A 25,273-nucleotide genomic window follows, 5' to 3' on the forward strand; every position below is an offset into this window, starting at 1 on the left:
TTGCCAAGGTGGCGTTCATCACTTAGTCTTGCCAGCTGGAGGGAATTCTGGCCCTTTGTGCTCTTTCTTTTTTTTCCTCTGAAAACACCACCTGGCTCCCAAAAGAAGAGAGGAATTCTGCGGTGACTGTTGGGTGAGCCCTAGCATCTGGATAACAGGCATTGATAGTGATTGCTCATTAATATAAACAAGTGCTGGTCTCCGCAGAGCCACTCCATGCCCTCTGGCGCATCCCTGCATCTCCTCACGTCTCAGTGAGCTGACGAAGGCCCTTCTGAAACCCTGTTGTTGTTCTAGTGCGAAAATCCAAAGCAGCTGATGAGAAGAGGCGCTCCTTGGCTAAGCAAGCCCGGGAAGACTACAAGAGGCTGTCCCAGAGAGGAAGAAGTGGCGAGGGGCTGCAGAGTGCTGGTGTTCCACAGAAGCCCAGAAGACCTCCCCTTCCACCCAAGCCCCAGTTCCTCACACCAGCGGGATGCCCCCCGAAGCCTCTGGGGTAAGAAGCCACAGGATGGCTTTGTGCTAAGTTCTGAGATGTGCTGAGTAAAGCTCAAAGTGCCCTGAGAAGTGCAGGACCAGCTCATGTCTTCATCGTCACCTCTGACCCTTTCTGGGAGATCATTCACCCTTTTCCTACCTGTGAAATATCCACAACAATACTATTATATCACCAATAGTGTAGTGAAGATGAGCATCTGGTTAGATAACTTCTGTGCCCCATATCCTCCCAGCGGCAGCAGGTGAGTAAGTGAGGGGCAAAGAACACCATGGGTTTCTGAAACCTTTGAGACGCTCTTCATGGTAAAAGAACAAGTAAGAGTGTAAGGGCTGGCTGACTTCCACATCACCAGGACCTCGTTTCACTGCTGAGAAGTCAGCGTTCAATGGCTGTCCTTGTTCTGAGGTGCATGCAGTGTCTACTTCTTGAGGAAGTCAAATGTGATAGGATATTTTCTGCAAAATCCAAGTTTAGATTTTGAGAACTTGGAAATGCTCTATTTGCTGACCTCCTAGGTTGTGGGGGCATTAGGAAAACAATTTGGGGGCAAACCTTTGAAGAAGAATACAGTGATAGTATAGTGGAAACCACCTAGGCTTCATGTCTGCTGAAGAGGAAGTTCTTTTTTCCTGGTTACTCGTGTTACCGTATTTTTAGATAATTTAATTGTTAATTAGTTAAGGATGCTGGGAATTGAACCCAGGGCCTTATGCATGCTAGGGAGATGCTCTACCACTGAACTACACTTGCAGCCCTAATATTTAAAAAGGAAATATTTAGAAATCAGTCATTGATTGAACGAGGTACAATTTCTATAACCTTATGTTTTGCAATGAAAACTAAAAGTACTTCTTTGTCAGGTGTATGGTGAAATGAAACACAAGCAAAAATCTCCCTTTGCTTGGAGCTAGTAGGTGTTCATTTCTTTTTTCACAGGATTATGACTTCAGAAAAAACACGAAGGTAGACTTTTTCCTCTACTGTAATTATTTTCACTTCTCTCCTGAAAGGTTCCACTTTGAGATGTAGGCACCAATTCTAAATGACCATGTCCTACAGAATGGCAGTCTGGGGAATGATTGTTTTCCTCGTGGACCTCCTGTCTCACCTCGGCTGATCTCTGTGTGCTGGCCACAAAGCCTGGTTAGCGCGGTCTATACAGCCCCGAATTATTCCCTGGAGTCTCCCAGGGTGGCATGAGAATATGACTTCCCAGATGTCCCTTTGCTACAGTGCTTTTAGAGCACAGTGCCCTTGATTGACAGCAATGAAGTAGTCTGTAGAAAATGAGCAATTCTTACCAGCTATTCTCAGCTCATCTTTTCCAATTTAAGACGCTGCGTGATGTGTTCCTAGTGTGTCAGACGAGATGGGGTTAGGCTGACTCTACAAACCACGATGTCAGAGGTCAGCCAGGAGCCAGCCAGGAATGGATAGAGACTGGCTCTCCAGGGTCTTTGATGTTGTGCTTGGTCTCCAAGAATTTTATGGAGGAAAAAGAATATCATTTTGAAGCTATATTATGAAAATTTAATCATATAATTTCAAGTGTATGCAGTGTCTACTTCTTGAGAAAGTAAAATGTTATAGGATATTTTCTGCAAAATGTTCTAGTAATCATGAGAGATAACATATACATGTGTCTGCATACATAATGTGCATGTGTCTGTCTGACATACATGTGACGTGTAACTGATGGTAGTGTGCATTACTAAAAAAAGTATAAAGAGTGTCAGATTAATTCATATTTCAGGAAATTCCAAGCCAAATACTTGCCATTGCTGTTTTGAAATTGAATTCAGCTCAGTGGGCGGTTATGTAGAACTTGGAAATACGTTTACTACATTGTAATATTGCTTTTTGTAGTGGAAATTCACTCACATTCCAGATCTTGAGTTCTGCTACTGAACTTGTTAAAAATGGGTGTTTTACTTCTTTTTCCTTCTTAATCTTCAAGGAGTCTTCTTCCTTATACGTTATATGCCTAAGACTGTCTTTTAATAGAAGTAAATTTCTTCCAAGTGTGAGAGAGAAAGCAATTTGGGCAGGCCAGTGCAAACAGAGAAAGAGGAGAGAATCAAATGACAAAAGTGTTTCAGAAGAAATTTATCTTATTACATGCAATTTATTTAGTTTGCAATTATATACTCTGCAGGAAAACACTTTTGGGGGTATATTTCAACTTTTTAATGGTTCTGTTCTCACATTTTAATTGGAAATTAATGGGCCTTCTAATTCCTATTAAAAATGAATTTAAATCTTATGTGTTAACACAGCAGTGGTTCATACCTAGGACTAACCATTTAGGGCTAGAAGCCAAGTGACAGATTAATGCTCTTTACTCTGTCTGCCTTAAGGAATTGTATCGTGGTGGTTCGCAGGGCGCCAGACCTCCCATTAGCTCAGCCTGCGTAACTAGATGTTGGAATGTATATAATATTCTCTCAGTCTCACTCTCTGTTTTTCTGTCACTAGCTTTCTCTCTGTCTGTGTCTCTGCCTCTCTCTGTCTGTGTCTCTGTCTCTCTCTCTGTGTCTTTCACACACACACACAAGCACACACACACACACACACACACACACACACACAGAGTTGTCCCTGGATATCTACAATGACGTGGTTTCAGGACCCCTGGATGTATCAAAGTCTGAAGAGCTCCAAATTCCTTATATACAGTGTCACAGCGTATAGCTTGTATACATCCCCCTGTACATTTTAAATCATCCGAAGATGACTTATAATGCCTAATGCGTTATAAATGCGAAGTGGTCATTATATTGTTTAAGGAATAAATGACAAGGAGAAAAGTCTGCACTAGTTCATTGCAAACACACTTCTTTTCCATTGGATATTTTCGACTGTATGTTGAATGCAAGGCTGCAGAGCCCAGTATACTGAAGGCTGAGAGAATATAGTGTGTGTGTGTGTGTGTGTGTGTGTGTGTGTGCGCGCGCGCACACACATATAGTTAACCCGCACCTGAAAACTGTCTTGCACATCACAGAAATCAAGGAGTGTCCAGGACGGCGTCTGGCTCTGCCCAGGAGGACATCATTCAGTGGTTCAAAGAGGAGCAGCTTCCCTTCCGAGCCGGCTATGAGAAGACCTCAGACACCATCGCTCCCTGGTTCCATGGTGAGTGAGGAGTTCTCCTCAGAGGGAGGCCGAAACCATGCTAAGCACCAGGAAGGCAGCAACACAAAAGCTTCCTTTTATTTGTGCTGCCCCCAAAGAGTCTTTCAAATTATGTTCACAAAGCAGTTCTTCAGAAGTTTTCAGGGGGCTGCTTTCTCATGACTGTTTAGAAAGCAGTCAGCATTCACGGTCACCGTGTGTGTTGTGGGCTAATTCATTACCACAAATGCAACCCGCAGGGTGGGTGGAAAGCACAGGGCTTCCTGCTGACTCACAGAGGGCATTTGATTGCGAGTCCAGCACACAGCAACCTTCCTTCCGCCCGGCGGCAGCTGCAGTTGTTGGGTACAGTAGGGCAGGGAGTTGTTTGGCAAGAATTCAGGCTTCCACCCAGCTCTCCATTCAGGAGTTGCATGACTGCCGTGTGCAAACTATTTTCTTTCTCTGTAGCAGATCAACTTGTTTGAGCTTCATTCTCCTCCTCTCTTAATTGAAGGAGTTGAACTTTGCGATCTTTAATTTAAAAGCCCCCTGGCTTTGATCCCTTGTTTCTGGTATGTAGCTAAAACAGGTAGCAGCTGTGTTTGAGCTAAGAAAGTTGATTAATTGAAGCCCCTCTGTCTACCCAGGTCATGCATCACTGCCCTCTCAGTTTCTTAGATTTCAGGAAAAGTTGATGCCTTCACAAAGCTCTTCATTGGCTTCTCTAAGGTCTTTGGTTGGGGATGAGCTGTAGTTCGAAGCTGGAGCACTTACTTAGCATGCACAAGGCTCTGGGGTTCACTACCTAACACTCTACATGTGGGGAAAACCTACGATTCAGTTGGAACAACTGTCTAAATGTATATCAAAAGGTGCTTTAATTTTTTTAAGATATTAAAGTTCCCCTACTTAGCACATTTCTCTTGGGGTACCTTGGTCTGACTTATTTGTAGGGAATTGCTCATTTAAGTAGTATCATTGCTCATATAAATATACCTTAAGAAGTAAGCACCAAATACATAGCATGGCAAACTCTTTTGAAAAGAACAAAATTATTTGGCATAGTCTTTTTCCGACAGGGCTGCTTTTGCAGCCAGGTTATGGGAGAACTGTGGAATCCTTGAAAGTATGTGTTCTTGAGTGATCAGACTGTGGTAACTGTCCTGTCCCAGGGGAGGCCACTCCACTCTCAGGGTTACATCACAGCCTCCTTCCCTTTTGTTCTTTAAAGATATCATTGTCAAAGATAGGCAAGAAGAACCCCGGCCAATGACAGGTACTTTGACCACTGTCTGACGGTGCCTTTTTTCCTTTTAAAATAAACACTGAGGAAATCAGCCCTTTTATAGTTTCTGTGTCATTGGGCTGAGGATGCTGTCATCTCTGATTACTACAGTGGGAGGGTTTTTTTTTTTTAAATTAGGGAATAACAAATTGAAAATACTGATGTTATTAAAAGTCTGGCACTTGAATTGGCCATTCTATTAGAAACAGTTACTGAGACAGAGTCTCATGTGAGTCTGATTTATTTCACCTCTTGGAAGATCCAAAATGTGTAAAAGATATTGTGAAATGGGAAGAAACTGTTCAAAAGGAAAGAGAAACTGGGAAAGGAGACAAGAAGGAAATGACAAGGAAAAAAAAATATATATATACACATATACAAGATAGTTAAGATATTGATGCTGCTAATTTCTCTTAGTTCATTGTAAAGAAAGGTTTGTGCTATTATTGTTTGGACAGTTTTTCATGCTATATCTTGTACTCTGAGAAACTACTTTCAAAATAACTATACACAGTGTATTAACCATTGTTACTCTCCTGTTATCTTGTTTTGAAACTTTGGTTTTTTTTTCTCTTTAAAAAAAGAAACAAAGTCATCGTTGGGCTAAAAATGTAGTTGGAACATTGGTTCAAATTGTGTATTGCATGTAATAACCTATAAAATGGGCTGTCATTGATTTATTCTCACTTATATAAGCTTTAATCCTAGTTATGAGCAAAGTGAATGTTATAATAAGTGAATGCACCAGTCAATATATGCCCTTATCTTCAGTTTTTAGAAAGAATTACATGTTTCCGTGATAAAGAGATAACGGGTCATACTTTATTTGAAATATAGTTGTTACTCATCAGGAAGTCTGTCTTGCAGTACTGGAGCAGTGTCTGATTACTGGTTTATGATCTTTTTTCCTTGTCATTTACTTTGTGAAATGAACCTCTAAAGATGCAGTTTTGCTCATCTTAATTTTTTACACGTCAAAAATGTGTACTTCCATCTTTTGTTCTTCCTTAAACTTTAAAGATAAGAGCATTAAGGGAGGGCAGGGGAAATGAAGACTGCTGTATCTCTGGCTTTTGCGGCTGGGCAGAGGGGCTACGCTATCCACTGAGAGAAGAGGAGAGTGAGGGAAGGGGAGAAGGGAGGAGAGGAAGATGTGCTTATCTGTGGTATGATGGGTGTGCAGTGTGTTTGGGGCGCTCATGTGAAAATATCATTTGGTAATCGGATGAACGGATGAGTGCTAAAGATAATACATTGGAGTCACCAGCATGTAATTAAAAGCATGAGGAAGAAGGAGATGTTCCAGAAGAAGGCCAAGGACAAACCACAGCCTGCACAGGTGCTGTGGGACCAGCTGCTGACACCCCAGATCTTTATGTCTCTTTTCCCACTTACTGTTCTGATGAAGCAAAGTGGTTCTTGGCTCCTAAGCATCCTGTGAAGATGTGTACTCTGTGATTAGGGAAACATGGCTCTAACTCTGAATTCCTAGAATTTTGATGAGATTCAGGCACTGACCTCTACTTCCTGAGCATATAGATACACAAAATCTTTCCACATCCACTCCTCTGCCAGCAAGAATATGAGCTTTCTCAGTATGCATCCTTAGAACCACTGGGTCTCAGATTTCACTGGACTTTTGGTCCCACAAGGGGACATGTGCAAGAACCTTGTATTAGTCCATTTTTTGATGCCGTAACAAAATACTTGAGGGTGAGTAATTAATAAAGAAAAGAGACTCACTTTGCATCTTGTTCTGGAGATCCAAGAGCATGACACCTGCATCTGCTCAGCTTCTGGTGAGGGCTGAGTGCTGCTCAGTCCGTGGTGGAGAAGAGGAGGGGAAATGGCTGTGTGCTGAAGCACGTGGGTTGGCCTTCCTTTATACCCTTTCTTGCAAGAACTAATTCATTCTCATGAGTGCAACAACTCACCCTGCCCATTCTCAGGGTAAAGGCATTGAGCCTTATTTTTATCCTTGAAATACATTGAACCCAAGGCTTTTGCACTGAGCTACTTCCGTTCCACAGCCCTTTCTTTTTTTGAGACAGGATCTTTCTAAACTGCTCAGTCACCTAAGTGGGGCTCAAGCTTGAGATAGTCCTGCGTCTGGCTCCCAGAGTGCTAGGATTATAAGCATGTGTCCCCACACCTGGCTACTGATCCCTCTTACTTAAGGATCATCTCTGGAAAGCCCCACCTCCCCACTGTGGCACTGAGGACTGAAGCATCAGTGTGAGTTTTGGTGGGGACAAACCACATTTGGATCCTTTCATATCCTCCAATGAGCATCTGAAGTTCATTCACACTTTCGCTAATTTTCTATAGTGATAAAGCATATTGCTAATTTTCATCTGGGTTGACTCAGTGTTAGGAAGCAGAGGAAATGAAGCTGACCAGCTGGCCATCTCTGGGCTGCTGCCCACATTCCTCAGGTTGGGCACTGATTCCAGGCCCTACGTGCTGGATCATTTCCAGGAGGTTTTGCCACCTGTCCTGTGGGAAGGACCTCCCTGCAGATGGGCGGCCTTGCTCTTGCACTGTGTGACCACAGAATTGTGACCACGCAGACACTCCTGCAGAGTGGTGGCGGGCCTTAGGAAAGGATTATGTAGTTTATGTTTTGCTGATTTCTTGATATTTTAAAATATGGCTAATTTTAACTAATCCAGACATTCCACCCCTCAGGGTCCTCATTTATGAGGACCCTGAAGCACTGTGATACATGTCTCCAGCGCCTTGCCTCGCTGAGGCCCTTCCGCGGTACAAGCTCTAGGTGTCACCATGCCACGAATAACAGCGTGACAGGTGTTGGGCTCTCTGCCTGCCTCCTCTCTCAGCCCTAACCGGTCTCCCTCCTTCCACTCCTGTGCTCCATCCTCCACGCCTTCAAACTGCAAGGCAGGTAAAACCCAAACTGCTCTCCAGGGCCACCTTGATCTGCCGCTGTCTCTCCTTCAGAGCTACCAAACCATTCTCCGCACCCCATTCATTGTTCCCCTACTACATGCCTCCTATCTGTCCCCCCAAACACTGCCCTTGTCCCCATTTTAAGACTTTGCTGGTGGTTCTTCCTCTATATGTTTCAGTAGCTGTCATCTGAAGGAACTGGCTCACGTGACTAAGCTAATGAGGTAGGAAGCAGAGTAGAAAAGCAGAGAGAATGGTGGCTTCACCCAAGATCATCTGCAGCAGAATTGCTTCTTATACTGAGAGAGTCAACCTTTTCTCTGTTAAGGCCTTCAGCTGGTTAGATGAGGCCCACCCACACAATACACACTGTTCATCCACTTAAATATTAATCTCATTCAAAACAAAGAAACAAATGAACAAACAAACATCTTCATGGAAATATCTCTAATAAGTTTTGACAAAATATCTGAACATTGTGGCCCAACCAAGTTGACATATAAAATTAACCTTTAAAGTAATCATCTAGGTAAGATTTTTGTGGACCTGTATGCAAAAGACAACATTCATCTCTTTAATAGCTGGATTTAAATTTTCAGAGTATAATTGGGTAAAGGGAGCTAAAAAAAAAAAATAGCCCCTCAAAAACCACAGTAATGAAAAGGATGGGGTGAATTTAGTTTTCTTCCTCCTTCGAAAATTAGTATTTCTTATGAAATACTATAAATCAAAAATTTTTGAGAAAATAACTATCATTATCATACAAGAAATGTTAGATCTACTCTGCAGATATGTTGAATGTTCACAGCCGTGTTTACTTCATCTCTATTTTTAAAAATAAAATGTGACAAATAGCATTAAGGTCTCTGTGTTGCTTTTGATATTCCATTTCCTTCTCTGCTGCAATGGGAAGCCACTGTCCCGAAGCTGTTGTTCATCCATATTTTATACTATAAATATATATACAGAGTCCACCAAAAACTGCATACACACTTTAAGAAAAAATAAACTTACATAAATATTTCAGTACTAAGTTTATTGAGCCATCATGAGGTTTATAAGTTACCTTTGGCCTCTGCAATTACAAGGGGTGCTCCAAGTGGTGGCTGCAACCTTCCCAGCATTTATTGGCACACAGAACCGCCGCTTGGGTCACTTTGGTCCTTGAGATTGCTGCACACGCATTTTAAATTTCTTCTCTAAGGGCCAGCAATATAGTAGAGTTTCTAATATACGACATTTTCTGGAATCTGCTATACGAGGGTAACACTATCTGCTGAAAAAACTTCATACTGTTTTTGTGAAGCATGCATGTTTTTGGTGGACTCATATATATGCTTCTATGAAATGTGCAGCATTGTGGTTAATATTTGCAAGCTATCATGTTACACATATTTTATATTAAAATTACGTTGTCTGGACTTGTCTTTATAAATGGAGGCTGGCTCATTCATTTTATTATATATTATACATATATGCACATATTAATACTTACTCATCCCTTTTCCTACATTTGATATGTTTTTTATGTTATGGAAAACCATATAGTATGCACCCTTGGGCATGTCTTATTGTACACATATATGATAACTTCTTCAGGGAATATATCCAAAAGTGGAATTTCTGGAAGTAGAGTATGGGTATCTTTAATTATAGTTTGAGCATCCTTAATCTAAAAAATCCAAAATCTGAAATGCTGTGAACCAACATGTTGCTCCAAAAATTTCAGATTTTAGGACATTTCAGATTGCAGATTGTTGGAGTAGGAATGCTCAACTAGTAAAGTCTACACAAATACTCCAAAATTTGAAAAACTGAAATCTGAGATGCTTCTGATCTCAAGTATTTCAGTTAAGGAATTTTCAACCTGTGTTTGTCCAGTGCTCTCCACAGTGATTATACCAGTACATTCTCTGTGACAGCACCTGGGTCTGTTTTCCCCATACCTGTGCTTGATATTGTTAGATTTTATTTTCCATCCACCCAGCGGTGCACAGTGGTTCTTAGAGTTTGTAATAAGAGGTATTGAGGCAGAGTACCTGCATGTTTGCAGGCTAGATGAGTGTCTTCTATAATTATTCTGCAGATCTTTTAAACATTTCCCCATTGAATTGAGTTTTTATACTGATTTATGTGATTTTATATATTCTGGACACTACATCTTTTGTCAGTTATATAGGTTACATATACCTCCCTCTAGTTTGCAATTTATCTTGTAACTTCCTGGCATATTTTGAAGGATAGATTTTTTTTTTAATTTTTAGTGATGTTGAGTTTAGCTCTTTTTCTTTTATGGTTGTTGCTTGTTTTTATCACACCCCATCCACTTATAATTTACTTTAGCATATAATATGAGGTATAGAGACCTCATTATTTATACACTCTTCATTAAAGTATGTGTTACATAAGATTTTCCAATTTAACCATCTCATAATGTACAGTTTAGTTTGGGTGTCAGGTTTGTGCTTTATCTTGCTTCCTGGTTATGGGCTGTCTCTGTGCCTAGGATTAACCTGAAGTGCAGACTCTTTCTTGAGCCTGTGTATTCCTCGGGCATGTGCAGTCGCTTTCTCATTTTCATGGCATACGTAGCTGTTGCTGGATGTCCTAGTGGTTCACATGTAGCCCAGAAGGGAAAAAAATGAGAAATGAGGGAAGCGTGAGTTTTCAAATTTAATGACCAGATTCCCGAGGCTGGGGTTGTGTTTTTTGCTTCGGTGAATGAGGGTAATGATTAATACATGTCACGAGTTTGTTTTTATAAAGCAGGTCAGCTCATACCTGTGCCATGCTCAGTGCAGCCCTGGCACACAGCGCGTCCGCCAGGGCTTACAGGGCCGAGCGGCTGAGGGTGTGCTGTCCTCTCCTGATCTGCCTCCCTTCCCTCCCATGCTCCCACCCCTGCTGCGGCCTATCATTTTGGCTAATGATATTGTCTACAAGGCACAGGCTGCACTTTAGCAAAACAGATCTTGATTCCTGCAGAAACTGTCCCATGCTGGGTCCATGAATACTTATTCCGAGCCTGTCCTTAAAGGAGCCCCAAGGTCACCTCAGAAGGTGACAGTGATTTGGAAGAACACAGGCCAGCAGCCCACATGCAGAGAAAGCAGAAAGCTGCTGAGAAGTCTGCCTGCCTGAGAAGGCCGCGATGGGCTGGGAGGGAAAGCAGGGAGGTGGAGGGGGTTGCTGAAGGAATGCTCTCTGTGGACTTACAGTCTTGGTTTATTTCCTTTTGGAGATCACTTTCTTGTGTCTTTGTTACACTTTCTTCTCCTGTTTTCCTATCCTGTTTTTAGTTCAGGCCTATCTTGACTCTTGAATCTAGTCTTTATTTTTGTTCATTTTATTCTTGCATCTGGTGACAGTATCACAGTGGTCTTTGTGACAGACCGTCTAGCCTTTGATGTTTGTACAGTAAGTGTTAAGTGCTGGAAAGTCCCCTAACTGTCAGGCCCGCTAATTAACAGAGTTCATCCTACGCATTATAGCTCCTGCTTGTGAATCTCCAAAGTACGCGGGTGTGTAATTAATTAGACCCAATAACATGCTTTGAAGCATCCTAGAGAAGGGGTCAAAGCATAAAGAAAACTAAAGATCTGTCTAGAAGCTCCCAGATCATTTATTCACTCTGTCTGCCAACATTTCCCCCGTCCTTTTAAATAGGCAGCGGTGAGTGGGAGCTGAGTAATTGGCAGGGTGGGGAATGAAGGTGGGCGGAAACTTAGAAATAAATGCACAAAAGATTTCTGATGTAGGAATTTTCCAGTTGTTCCTGTTGCTGGAGAATTCACATGTTTGCCTTATGCATGCATGGTTGATCATTTCCCTTCTGAAATGTAATTAATAATTTCTTATTCTAGTGTGGCTACGAGTAGACAGTTGATGGAATAGCTTTCCCATCCTCATTTCTGGTAGATGTATTCTGCAGTCACGGTATATAACGGAGCCTGTCCTCTGAATGCTTTAATCCCAGTAGTTTATATTTTAAGCTACTTAAAAAAGAAATTCCCTTTAACTTTGGTGCAGTGCCAGTGTGGTTCAGACTGCAGCTATTTTGACCACATTCATTTTCAACACATCACACTGTCACGGTCCCCTTGGGGGGCAAATTGGCTCTATCTCTGTGGGAGCAGTTGTGCTCTGGAACCTGAGTTCCCAGGAGACGACTGTCAGGTGGTGTCCTGTTTTCTTTCATACCTCTCCATCTGGCCACTTGTCATCCTCCATCTCCTTCAGCACTGGGACCAGACACCACCCCAGCCTGAGAAGACAGTACCCAGAAAGGCTCACAGATGCTTGCTGAGGTGCCTTTCAGGCTACAACCTTAGCAAACCTGTGAGTTGATCTATACTTCAACTATGTTTCTGTGGAGTAATGATTTCTTATTCATGGGGCTGATCAAATGCTGCCCACCCTCACAAAAGCATCTGTCTTCTAAGTAAAAACTACCAGTTTAGGTGACTGCTCAAAGCCTTTTGTTCTTAAGCTTCTAAGGATGGTCCACAGCAGCTGGTTTACTTCCTTTACTCTTTACTTCCTTAAGGACTGACTCTTACTGCCTGGACTTGTTCACTACACACAGCTCTGAGGCATTGCATGTATGGAGTCCTCAGGCCTCTGCACCATACAAAAATGGACAGAAGTCATGGGACTTTCCCAGGGGCACATGGGTAGCCATGATCAGCAGTGAGAGTGTGTTGCTGCTTGTGCCAGAGGGAAGTGCAACTAATTGGAAGCTGGTTTCCTGGTGGTCACTACCCTGACTTTTTGAGGGACCAGTGAGGCTTCTTAGAGCCAGGAGGCTTCCCAAATATTGATGGTGTCACAGAACTTGTCGAGATTGTTCTTCATAGATTCATGTGTAGCAACCTCCTGTTTGTTCAGATTGTTTACTCTGAAAGTAACTGGAAGTTACATAGAAGTCAGCTAAAGCTGCATGAATTTATTTTGGGGAAAACTAGCTGATCATGGAAAATGCTACACATTGCTGTTTTCTTCTGGACACTCTGAATTTTCCTATAAATGACTAAATACAGCAAACTTCCTGAAAAAAAGGGACCGTTGTTTCATTTTTTTCTTAATGTTGCTGGTTATCCATGAACGTCTGCCCTCTCTCTTATTTTTTTCCAGTACTGGGATTGAATCCAAGGCTTTGGACTAAGCTACATCCTCGAGCTTCTTTTCCTCCTTCTCTTTCTCCTCCTCTTTTCTTCTTTTCCTTCTCCTCCTCTCTATTCTCTCTCTCTCTCTCTCTCTCTCTCTCTCTCTCTCTCGCTCTCTCTCTCCTCTCTCTCTCTCCTCTCTTTCTCTCCTTCTCCCTCTGTTTCTGCTTGTTAATTTTGAGTTGAGAAGTTGCCCAGGCTGGCTGATACCCATGGTCCTCCTGCCTTAGCCTCCCAGTGTGCATGACCATACTCAACTGAACCCCTGTCTTTCTTGAGATTTTGCAGATGATGTGTTCATATTTTGACTCTGATACCGTCAACCCTAGGATGTCAAGGCCCTGGGACCAAGAGCCCCACATTTCCTGTTACAAATGGACACTAGTCTTGTAGGTCCCCTCTATGTTTGTGGAGTCCCAAGGTTACCCAGAGGGACATCAGAGGCCAGGGGTCGGTGTGGGTGTATGAGAAGCCATGCGGATGACTGCTTCAGGGGTGCCACTGATGACTTCATGTGGAGAGGGCAATTCTGCTGTATGGCATAATACTCTCATGAGACTTGTCTCTGTCCACATGTGCTTTCTTGAGGACTTTTCAGGTCATGCCATGATGGTAGACACTGTTTCTTTAAGCCAGGGGAAGGAAGGCAGTGACGTAAGTAGTGATCAAGATCACATCTCCAAGGCCACACTGCCTGGCTTCACATCAGGGTCCCTCAGGAGCTGCCCATGTGCCCCTGGGAATGTCCCATGACTTCTGTCCATTTTTGTATGGTGTAGAGGCCTGAGGACTCCATACATGCAATGCCTCAGAGCTGTGTGTAGTGAACAAGTCCAGGCAGTAAGAGGCAGTCCTTAAGGAAGTAAAGAGAAAATAAATAGTTACGAATCACTGTAATCTTGAATTGCGAAGTAAACATTCCAATAATATTTCAAGAGCTCTAGCCTTTTTCGTCATTCCTGACTTCAAAGGTGAGAGCTTATGGGTGTATGCACTCTTTCTAGATTGAACCTCAGGCAGGCCCAGGAGCCTTTCCAAAAACACAGCCCTTAAATGCAGAAGGGGTTAAAGAAAGCAACAAGAGTGTGCACTCAGAGTCCGGCAGGGCTGCCGCCTGGAATAAGCCCTCCCAGTAGTCGGTTGCTTCACTCTCCCCTTCCCTGGGCAGCTGCCATGTGGCAATCTCAGGTTCCTTTGGGACACTGTCTTCATACTTACCCCTCCTGTCACCCTTCCTGGGCACATCCCAAGAGGCAGGGACTGCAGAACGGAGAGATGGCAGGGCAAAGAATCCAGGACAGCTCACAGCACCAGCAGCTCCTCAGTGGCCTTGATGTCCCATGGTTCCAAGTGTAGTGGAGGAGATGCTGCAGCCTAGGTCTAGAGTTCCTCAGTCCTCGGAACTTGAATCCTGAGCCTGGGAGAGTAAGGAGCACTAGGAATTGTACCCGTGACCAGCCAGACCACACTAAACCTTCCCTGGGAAATGCTTCCATGTTAAGTGCCTGAGCACTCATATCCTATTTGCAGTTCGTTCCAGTAAAATTTCCTGATCCAAGCAGATTAAAAATAACCACTCGAGTGGGAGACCGGGATGTGGAACAATCACTCACTAATCCTATGGCTTTGGCACTTACACTCAGTAGCCTAACTTTGCTCATCAGTAAGAGAGGACAATAACAACATCAGTTTAGCCTGTGCTAGAGTAGTTGGAGGATTCAATGGAAATAAGAGGGGAGCACTGCTGGGCAAGGATAGATATTCGGGGTGGCTGGGCACCAGGCTCTGGGCTCTTCCAGCCTGCTCCTGCCTGAGTGACCCTAATCAGTTCTGCAGCTTCCTATGATACAAATTTGAGGCTTTTTTTTTTTTTGAGGCTAATGCTAGTCCTTGTTGCAAGCTTGCTGTGAAGATTAAACAAGGTCTTCATACTTTGAGTCATTATTTGGTTACCTTTCATTTGACCTCTAAGGTGTATTTTTCAGAAGCAGATGCACACCTGGTGATACTTCAGAGATGTGTAGCGTGTACCCTTTGTCCCTGTAGAACAGTTCTCAGACCAGAGGTGGTGACTACCAGAAAGTACTCCAGAGAAATCAGAAGCTCAACTGTGTTGTAAGAGCATTCATTGGACCTTTCTTGGGCATCTTCCAAATGGCAGTTGCAGAGTGTGTCATTGCAGGTTGGCCCAACCATTGCCCTCTGTATCTCATAAGGAAGTAAAGAAGGGCAGCTCGATGGGGGCATCGTGCTGGGAGTGCCCTGACCGAACTGAGTACCAGGTGAGAGTCTAGGTGGAGATGATAGCCACCTGCCCCATAAGCTTGGAAGAAACTGAGTCTTCCATATAGGTATCCAAGTGCTCCATACCCTTGTGTTGGACCTTGCAGATTGAGTAGGAGTTTTCTGGGAGAGCTATAAAGAGGGCATCCTATCCACCTACCTTTTCCCTGTGGGGCAGTCACTGCCTCTTGGATTTCCTACTAAGGCCCTGGTAGGGTTTCTCAGCTACTTCGAGTCCCTTAGGGTATTTGACTGTGTGAAAAGCAGTTGTTCTGGGCTTGGCTTTCCAGGATAAATCTAGAGATCTAGAGCTACTCAGTGCAGAGCAGTAGCCAGGTCACACGTGGCTCTCCACATCATTAGTGAAAACTAAACAAAAGTAAAGTTGAATCACTCAGCAATGCCAATGAGCTCCATTGAAGGGTCTCAGTGGTCACTTGTGGCTGGTGGATACCACATGGCTGGCACAGGGGACATTTCTACTAGCATAGGAAGATGCTGCCGCATAGTGTTGCTCTGAGAGCCCAGGCATCACACAGAGAGGGGAGTTGTGTGAACTTACACACTGAGCGTGCAGGCTCTGCGAGAGAGCTCCTGAAGGGACATGTGCCATGGTTCTGCTACTTTCTGCCTGGATCCAGATCTAAGATAGATTACTGATTATTGTGTTGAAAATGTGCTCCAGTAGACTTGTGAAATAAATCTCTCATGTATCACTTTCACTAGAACAGAAACTCTCTGTGAACAGAGAGCTGGCTGGAGGACAGAAGTATCAAGGTCCTGCTTCAGAATTCACAGTGGGCGAGGGAAAGCCAGGGGTGGTTGACACTGGAGGGTCCACAGCCAACTGTATTCGGTGTTGGAATCCACTTTACCCTCAGGAAGTAGGCACAGCACAGTGGGGGTAACCTGAAGGCATCCACTGCCTTGAAACCTTAATGAAAAGGATCATATACATCAACCTACACTTTTAAATGTACCAAGAGAGTGTGTGCCTAAGGTACAAAACCCTATTACAAAGCAAGAAGAACTCACCTCCTTGGATCACACAAAGCCCAGAGCCTGTGGCACTCACCTTTGAACCTGTCTCCTCCCTGTGATGCACTCAGCATTTCCATTACAACCTGAGATTTACAAGAGCATTTTATTGTGTTCTGGTATCTCAGGAAATTAGTGCTACTGCAACAGCAAGCAGAAACAACCAAAACAACACTCAGGATTTGGAGGCAGATGTGTTTACGTCAATGGGCACTGATCGGGATCATTCCCAGAAAAGCAGGCCTAGATTTCTAGTGGGGCTTTTATATGATGCACAAGCAGGAAGTACAAAGGCGAGATGGAACAGCCTGGCAGCTCTGATTAGCTTGCAGGGTGAGATCATTGGTTACAGGGGTAGATTAATGATCGTCAGTTTATGAAGCTTGGTGCCATCGGGTATACTGTATGTTTGGTTATGTTCTCATGGTTACAGGGGTCAAGAAACTTAACTTTAAAGCCACAAAGCAGTTGTGGAGCTCGGCAGTTTTGAAAGAACAAAGTTTTAAAAAGAACAATTTCTCTTACGCAGTTTTTCCCTTTCACTACAATAGTGCGTAAGAGGTGGATGATTACAGCCATTAGGAGGCTTGCGGGCACTGTGATTTATGCTCACTGATGCACTGATTCGAGGAGGAATTTGACCTTAGCCCAGGTTTGGTTGTAATTTTCTAGAATCTCTTTCATTGTAGAAATCTAACTACATGTGAATAACTTCCAGATTTTATAAGTTGCAACTTCTGCTCCAAGGGTTGAGGAAACTTGGAATTTCAGAGTTAGCATGTTGGTAATGTCGTAGGGAGACAGAAATCTTTTCCAGAACTCTGCTACTCTGCCAATGCCAATCTTAGTTTAGCAAGCCCTTCATTCTGAAGGGGGCTTTCTAGTGCCAGTGAGGTGTGTGTGAAATCATTGAAAGCTACATTGCCTTTAATCTCCTTCAAAATTCTCCCCCTCAGCCAAGGATATGGTTCAGTGGCACAGCACCTGCCTGGCAAGTGTGAGGTTGTAAGTTCGATCCCCAGTACCAAAATTCTCTCCCTTATTCCAAATACACTTACCCCAACTTTCTCACCACTTTCTGGAGCAGTTCTGGAAGTCCTTTTTTGTGAGTATCTTTAGTTGCCCGTTGTAGCTCCCTCAATGTTCCGAGCTGATTCAGAATGTCTATTTTTCATGGTCATTTTGACTTTGGGGACGATCCAGAAGTTGAGCAGCATCAGCTCTGGTAAATAAGGTGGATGAGGACACACTGTGATGTTTTTATCGGTCTGCCTGTCCTTTCATTGATGGTCATCAAGAAGTAGCATTCATCAGATGTTTTGATCATTCCTTATATCCCTCTTAATCTCATATGGTGTCTTCAGACCTCTGTCTCGGGCAGTCCCTGCACAGACTGGTTGCTTGTAGCTGTGCTCCCACTCTGGTTGTCACGTGTAGCTTATCGGTGGCACCAGCTGTGTTTGGGAAGGTGCAATTGAGCAATATGCACAGAAGCCTCTGTGTGCCGGATACCATTGGAACCTCTTAGAAGGCCAGCGTCTGCATGAGGACACTTGCTCAGTGCCAGCCAGGTCTGCAGGTATCAGAAAGCCAGGCTTATCAGGGAAAGGTCAGGCAGCTAGCTGGGCAGGATGTGTACCACAGATATGTGTTGGTGTCCTATTCAAAGTAGGTGCAGTAGAGCCTGGCACATGGAAGAGAGGACAGAGATTCTCTTCAGTTTCAGGGCCACATCCTCCCTGTATGCTGCTGAGCCTTTTCCCAAACCTTAGTGCTAGACTTGAGTTCTCACACTGGGTGCTGTGATGTAAGACCTGCACCCACATCCACCGAATGGTGCCCAGGAGAAGGGCAGGTAGGAGAGGCCAGTGGATTGATCTTGGCTGGGGGAAACAAGCAGTTTAACTCCCTCCCTCATTAAAAGTCTGTTTGCAGAATAGAGAGCAGAAGTGGTTTTATGTTACACTGTACTAAGGGTGATGAGAGTTCACTTCTATCAGAAAGATGACGGTAACCCATTGCTTTTTAACGAGTAGGTTTTTGCTTGCTTGCTTTCATGGTAATGAGGTACTGAACATTGCCAGGGAGCTAATTGTGGAACAGGCAAAGTCAAGAGCTTCAGTTTACTGAAATGAAAAAGGACATGAAGGGAATGCTGCTCCTTCCTGCCAAAGCAGAGCTCCCTGAATAATTCAGCAAGTTGCTATGTTGGTGCTCTTCCTGTATGCTTCACGACATTACCTATTCATTGGAAGAATTACAATAGGAATAATGGGACTTTGGATCCTCATGAGTTGGGGGGAAAGCTGGTGGGATTCCTGAAGCATCCAACTATGACTCTCCATATAAAACTTCATTATATATATATATATATATGTATAGATATATATATATATATATATATATATATATATATTTCTGTGGACATCAATGGATACATCCACTGAGGGGAAACTGCAAGGGAAGGCAGTGTCCATCATGATTGTGTCACTAACTTGCTCAATCACCTTTGGCACTGTTGACACTTCTGTGGTGCTCAGTTCTTGGTAGTATGAGGTTGTCCTGTGCATCAGAGGCTGTTTAATGGCACCGCTGGCCTCTGCCCACTGGATGCAAATTGCAGTCCCATCCACGACCATCAAAAATGTCTCTCAGACATCACTCTGGTCGAGAACCACTGTTCTAGACTGGGTGACATCATTCTCTAAGCCACTGAGCTCTCATCAGTAGACTGCATGGGGTTGCACAGGGCATCTTACATCTCCTCCAAACTGACACTCCCAAGTATGACATCGGGGCATCCTGCCATCCTGTCTCCTAAGCTGAAAGCCACCTATGCTGCAATCAGGCAGTACACAAGTGGGAATGTGTTCTTCTTAAAGTTAACATGATGCTTATTGATAGTATCCATTAGGCTGTAAAATCTCTCCCTCTCCCTGTCCAGTTCCCGAATGTACCTGAATAAATATAGTAAATACACTTACAGTGGTTCTGATTTTTTTACTAACCCTTATCCATATAGTTAGACTTTACAGAAGGCTCAGGAATTGGCTGAAATATGTGCTGTTGTTTCTCCCCCCCTCTTTCCCACAGGAATTCTTACACTAAAGAAAGCCAATGAGCTCCTAAGCACAGGCGTGCCGGGAAGTTTTCTGATCCGAGTCAGTGAGAAGATCAAAGGCTATGCCCTATCCTACCTGTCAGAAGAAGGCTGTAAACACTTCCTCATAGATGCCTCTGCCGACTCCTACAGCTTCCTGGGTGTGGACCAGCTGCAGCACGCCTCCCTGGCCGATTTGGTGGACTATCACAAGGTAGAGTGATTCATAAACTCAGTTTGCTTTTTAAAGTACTGTCCTATAGCAACTCTAACAAAGAAAGGCAATTACAAGAAAAATAATTGAGATAAGTAGTGGGCGGATTAATCTTTGATAATTTTTCCTAATAGTCAGGATTCTTAATTGCATTTCTTTTATCTCAGAACCTTGTTATTCCTCAAACACTCAGGGAGACTCCACTGTGGTAGAGAATATCAGAGATACTAACAAAGTTGAGTCTGGGAATGAATCTTAAGTTAGAATTCAAGCCTCGGAGAAAAAGAGTGTGGGGATGAGAATCTCTTAAAGAGTGTCATAAACCAGCAAAGCTTGTGTAAATCAAGGATACAGGAGTAGTATCCCTGAGGAGGTAGAAAGGGCATCTACAGCACAATGCATCCTGACTGTGTGCCTTCTGATTGACAGGAGGAACCCATAACGTCCTTGGGAAAGGAGCTCCTGCTCTACCCCTGTGGTCAGCAGGAGCACCCGCCTGACTACCTGGAGCTCTTCAAGTAACTGTCTGTCCAGGTCATCATAGGACTTCCGGCTGGGCTTTCTCTTGACTTTTGTATATGAAGCCAAAGTCACCCTGCAGTGGAGCCAATACAGAAAGTTTCCAGGAAGTCCTCATAGAAACCCTTCTTCTGCACAAACACTGGGGTTTAGTGTCAAGGGAAAATGACTTCTGCTTCATCTGCATTCCAACAGTAAAGAGAGAAGAGTCTCTATTTCAGCAGTGACCTCACATGAAGGATGTGACCTTAATAATGGATATAAATAAAGCAAACACAGAAGAAACTGCAGGAATTTGGATGTAATTCAAAGCCCAGTAGCTTCTGTGAAGTTTTTTGTGACTTCTTCACTGCCTCTTTGTATAATCTCAGAAGCTCTCAGGGGACTGTTTTTTGTGAAGTTCCACCTTGGGTTGGGAATGTGGACGAAGTCCTTACTAATGCATGAGATGATGCACAAAATGTACCTCCCTTAGTGGTGTGTGTATGGGTAGTGGAAAAACAACTCATAAGTGTAAATTTGATTGGACATTTTAAAATGTAGGATGAGTCTTTTGTGGGGGGTATCCATTTCATTTTGTGATTGAACGCACAACTTTCCGCTTGCCAGGCACTTAGGCCACTGAGCTAAATCCCAAGCCCCAGGATAAGAGTCTTATGAGAGTCTTATGAGAGTCTTAACACATTATATATATATATATATATATATATATATATATATATATATATATATGCATGCTGCAGGAAAATGAGCAAGTGTCTGTTAGTTTGTTTCCTCATTCTAAGGAATGGAGACAGTACTTGTTCTTAGTGGTACATAGACAAGACCACAGTAAGTCAGTGGTTTGCATATTATTTGTGGATTGGATTCCCCAGAAAGATACCTTGTGTTCCCCAAAAAGATACCTTGAATTGCTAATATCCTATACTTGAGTGGGACCTTGTTAGGACACAGGGTCTTTGCAGATGGAGTTAAAGCCAATGGCTAGGATCCTCACAAAGAGAGAGATTTAGAAACAGCCCCACAGAGAAGATGGCCAGGGGACAACACAAGCAGAGGCAGGAATGATGTTGCTGCAGGGCAGGAAACACCAGAGACTGGGGACAGATGCCAGGAGAGAGGCATGAGACAGATTCTCTCCAGAGCTTCAGGAGGAGACATGGCCTTGCAGACACCTTGATTTCAGCTGTCTAGCTCCCAGCACTAAAAACAGTAAATGTCTACTTTAAGTCACTGAGTTTATGGTAATTTTTTGCAGCAGCCTCAGGGAACTAATATAGTAGCTGATATAATTATGGGTCTGCACCTCTCATAGACCCATTCATAGCTGCAGAGTCATAATGAACTGAAATGGTTTCCATTGTTAGACTTTTTTTTTCTTCTTCTTCTTTTTTATGGGTACCAGGGATTGAACTCACGACTGCCTGCTTGCAAGGCAAGTACTTATGGTGCTGAGCTAAATCCCCAGCCCCTTAGACTTTTATAAGAGCCCGTCTCAGCATTTGTTTCTGCAATGTGGCAGACATTATGCAGAGGCCTTTCCTGTTTTTGTCTCTTCCCACTCTTCTGTATAATTTTGGACAAGGCTCTTTACCTCTCCGAAACTGTTTTTGCTTCTGAAAGAAGATATTTTTAACTGGGTGGTCTTCATTATTTTCATCCAACTCTTTAATCTTAAGTTGTATTGCTCACTTGAATGAATGAAATACCTGACAGTCATAATAGTTATGCAGTTACCTAAGATTCCATCAGCACATACGTATGGTTATATGATAGCCTTCACTACACGACTGGAGGAAGGTTTAGATAGTAGGAAATGATCCAGCTGGACTAATATAAAGTGTTAGTTACTTTTCATTTGTTGCTAAGATAAAATAACCAGCACCCAAAGTTAAAAGGGAAAGGTTTGTTTAGATCATAGTTTGTAGAGGTTTCAGGCCGTAAACGGCTTGGCTCCAAGGTAGAGTGGCGCATGGCAGATGGGCAACAGTTCATGGTGGAGGAAGACAACAAAAGCAACAAAATTCAAAAGGAGACAGACCTTTTTCTGTCCCTCATACTGTATCCAGTCTACCAGGTTTAGGGCAGTGCCAATCCAGTATCTGGACTGATCACCAGTCACTGTCCTTAATCCCAGCATTGCACACTAGATTCAGCCACCTATGAGAAAGTCTTAAGATCACATGAAGCTTGGCAAGGGGAGGGAGAATCTAGACACAAATCATAACACTGGCTATTACAAGGGGAAACATACTTGAATCCTATACTATTTTCATGCTGATTACTGACACTCAGAGGAGAAAGCATCTAGTGTCACATGATATGATGGCCAGAAATAATACTTGAAATTCTTTGGGAAAGAATTTGGGAATGTTTTGGGAAAGAAATTCTTTATGGAATTCAGAAATTGATGTGGAATTGAAGAGGCTTGGATTTAGTGTCTGATTCGAGTGACGATATAAGGTGGTTTATAGACCTTGACCTTGGTCCTCTCCTACTGCCTTGTGAGCCCAGATTCCTGACCCATCTGCCCAAAATTTCTTGGTCAGGGAAGTTCTCCTTATGTTACTGCCAGGTTATCAACCCCAGGGACTCTGCCTATCTTCAAAGACTGGGTCCATCTCAAATGCTACTCTGTGCCTTAGTTGATTTTTATCTTCAGTAGATTTGGGAATCTCCCTCCACATGTCCTGGCCACTGCTCCTGTAACACCTGAACCTCCTTACTAATCAGGTCATTCGTAAAACCCCTGGTTCTCATCCCGTCCTACCCTGCTGTGCTAGGTTGCATAGGAAAGTTAGCTTGTCCCTTCCTGCACCAGCGTGCTAGCCTCATCGAGATGTGTGAGTTGGCTCCTGTCTCACCCTAGGAAGAAGAAAAGCACAAGTATAGTTAAAGAGAAAAAGGATCAAGAGAAAGCAAACGTGAAGATGGGGAATGGACAGACCACCAAAAATATCTCCAGTTCATTTATATAAAAATTGCCTCTTTGAGCTAATGCTTTGAAATTAAACTACCCATTTAGTATAAAAGCATATACTATATGGCATGAAATCTGCTTGTAAGTTAAAGAGGAAGACTTAATGACCTAAATTTTTTCAGTTGCCCCTTTTACAAAAGTAGCTTTATTAATACACGAGAGTCCAAACATTGCTTTCACACATGCTTGGGGCTTCTGCCATTTGGTGATGGAGAAGACACAATGGTACTTTTAGGATATGATGGGTACATGTCTGTGGGAAACTCTTTGCCTTCAGTTTTGAAGGTAACATAATAAACACTTTTAGGTCAAAATACACATCTTTCTTAGAAAATAATTTTTTTTTGTCTTTTTCCTTTTTATTGGTACTGGGGATTGAACTCACGACTGCTTGCTTGCAAGGCAGACGCTTATGCCACTGAGCTAAATCCCCAGCCCCAGAACATAAATTTTTTACAAGTTTATCCTTTTCCTTTTTTTTTTTTTTTTGTCTTTTTGGGGCAGAGTTTCAGTCTAAAGTTCAGGCTGACCTTGAATTCACTTTGTAGCCCAGGCTGGCCTTGAACTCACAGCGACCCTCCTATATCAGCCTCCCAAGTACTGGAATTATATGCATGTGTCACCACATCCGGCCCTACAATTTTATCTTTGAGTAATACTTCTACTTGAATTGTGTTTTTCTCTTCCTTGGGCTAGCTGTAAATCTTAGCTTTCTCTTGGCTTTGTGTTTGTGTAACCTCTTCCTCATCATTTTCATTTACTCTTTTTGATGTACTTTAGGAGAGCTGCTCATCTCTGTCACTTCCACACAAAAGGTTACAACTCCTGCAGTGGTGATTCTCTGTGGATTTGAGCACTACCGTTCCATTTCTTGTTGACTTGCCATCCTTCCTTCTCTCCTTGTTCAGGGATCTTTATACTTCTCACTGCTACCCAACACTGGAAACCATTAGGAAGCTTAAACAATCAAAGTACTCTCATTTTAATCAGTGACAAGATGATTATCTGATAATGAAGTAACTGGATAGAGAGAAACCTAACAAGTTTGGGGTTCACTCCTATTATCATTAGCTATGTGGAATGTTGAAAAAAATTATTAGTAAGCCTGTGTGAGCTTTGCCTTCTTTATCCCTAAACCAGTTACTAAAGTCACCTGGTTCTAAGGATTGGAAAAGATGTGTGTCATGTGCCTCGACAGAGAAATATTTCTGTGAACAGCAGTGATTCCCTGGGAGCTGCAGGACTAACCAGGGTACCATCCATGCTGTCTAGGCCATTTTGACTGACAGTTTATACAACCAATGGGATGGGCATCCCAGTAGCTCATCTCCTGGAGTTGTGGGATGATTTGTAAGGAGGGAATAACTGACAACTCCCAGGTTATTGGTACCCCCAAAATGGCCATTCACAAACCTGACTCAGTTGCCCATTAAATACTGATTAAAAATCTCCAAGTGTTTGTCTCTCTTTTAGAGCAGAAGACTTTACATTGTAACTTACCTTGTCTGTCTCCTTAACAGATCAGGTGGGGGTGCAGCAAAGCCTGATGGCTAGTGGGGTGAGACTCCATCACCTTTGCCCATCTTTGGGTTTTATTCAGCTAACAGGATTCCCTGTATGAAGCATGTAGATCTCCTCAATACTGTGCCCCAGGAACCAAACACGATGGTGAATAACTTCTCCCCTAAAGGCTGGAAAATTATATAGAGCCCAGCAAACACTGCTCAACACCACTGATTTGATTTTTACGTGATTCCATTTGAGGCAAGTAAATGGAAGAAAAAGTTGTTAAATAAAAATTTCCCTTGGCCTTTACTTGATTTGATTTTCTATTCTTTTGAGTTTTAAAATTATTTTCAAGTGGGTTTCAAAGCCATAGCATGCCAGGTGGTGTCACTTACTGTCTTTAAACCCTGATTGGATGGTGGGGTAAGGATGGGGGGCACAGAGATGCCTGTGCTCTATTTACTGCAGCCCAGGATACAGTGTCTGACTCTGCAGCTGCTGAAGAACAAGAAATGAATCCACTTCACGACCCACATTTGGTGAGATCTGGGCAAAGGCTGCAGTAGGTGGCTGGGCCATCCCTGCATCTCAGGTAACTGTGGAGAAAGGAGCATAGCTGGCTTTTCTCCCCAGAGTGACACCTGCCCTCCAGGCTGT

General features: G+C 43.2%; 1 protein-coding gene and 1 long non-coding RNA gene across 4 annotated transcripts in view; one reads left to right on the forward strand and one right to left on the reverse strand.

The window, feature by feature from the left end:
- The window catches only part of Sh2d4a (SH2 domain containing 4A), a 65,112-nt gene extending 40,182 nt beyond the window's left edge, over nucleotides 1-24,930 (forward strand). For all 3 annotated transcript variants that reach the window (XM_013143633.3, XM_003479338.4, XM_013143634.3), the window contains 4 exons: nucleotides 298-496; nucleotides 3,504-3,634; nucleotides 19,391-19,611; nucleotides 20,041-24,930. In XM_013143633.3, the coding sequence (XP_012999087.1) occupies nucleotides 298-496; nucleotides 3,504-3,634; nucleotides 19,391-19,611; nucleotides 20,041-20,133 (644 nt within the window). In that variant the 3' untranslated portion in view covers nucleotides 20,134-24,930. The remainder of the gene's footprint in view (nucleotides 1-297; nucleotides 497-3,503; nucleotides 3,635-19,390; nucleotides 19,612-20,040) is intronic.
- On the reverse strand, nucleotides 12,731-18,594 carry LOC134472705 (uncharacterized). The gene is made up of 3 exons (XR_010042631.1): nucleotides 17,356-18,594; nucleotides 14,195-14,393; nucleotides 12,731-13,829 (listed from the first exon to the last, which is right to left on the reverse strand). It is a non-coding gene; the product is annotated as an uncharacterized LOC134472705 (long non-coding RNA).
- Nucleotides 24,931-25,273: the final 343 nt, after the last annotated feature.

Source organism: Cavia porcellus, unplaced genomic scaffold (genome assembly GCF_034190915.1).
Source record: "Cavia porcellus strain 051 isolate PalLab524CR breed Dunkin Hartley unplaced genomic scaffold, mCavPor4.1 scaffold_24, whole genome shotgun sequence".
Taxonomy (NCBI): domain Eukaryota; kingdom Metazoa; phylum Chordata; class Mammalia; order Rodentia; family Caviidae; genus Cavia; species Cavia porcellus.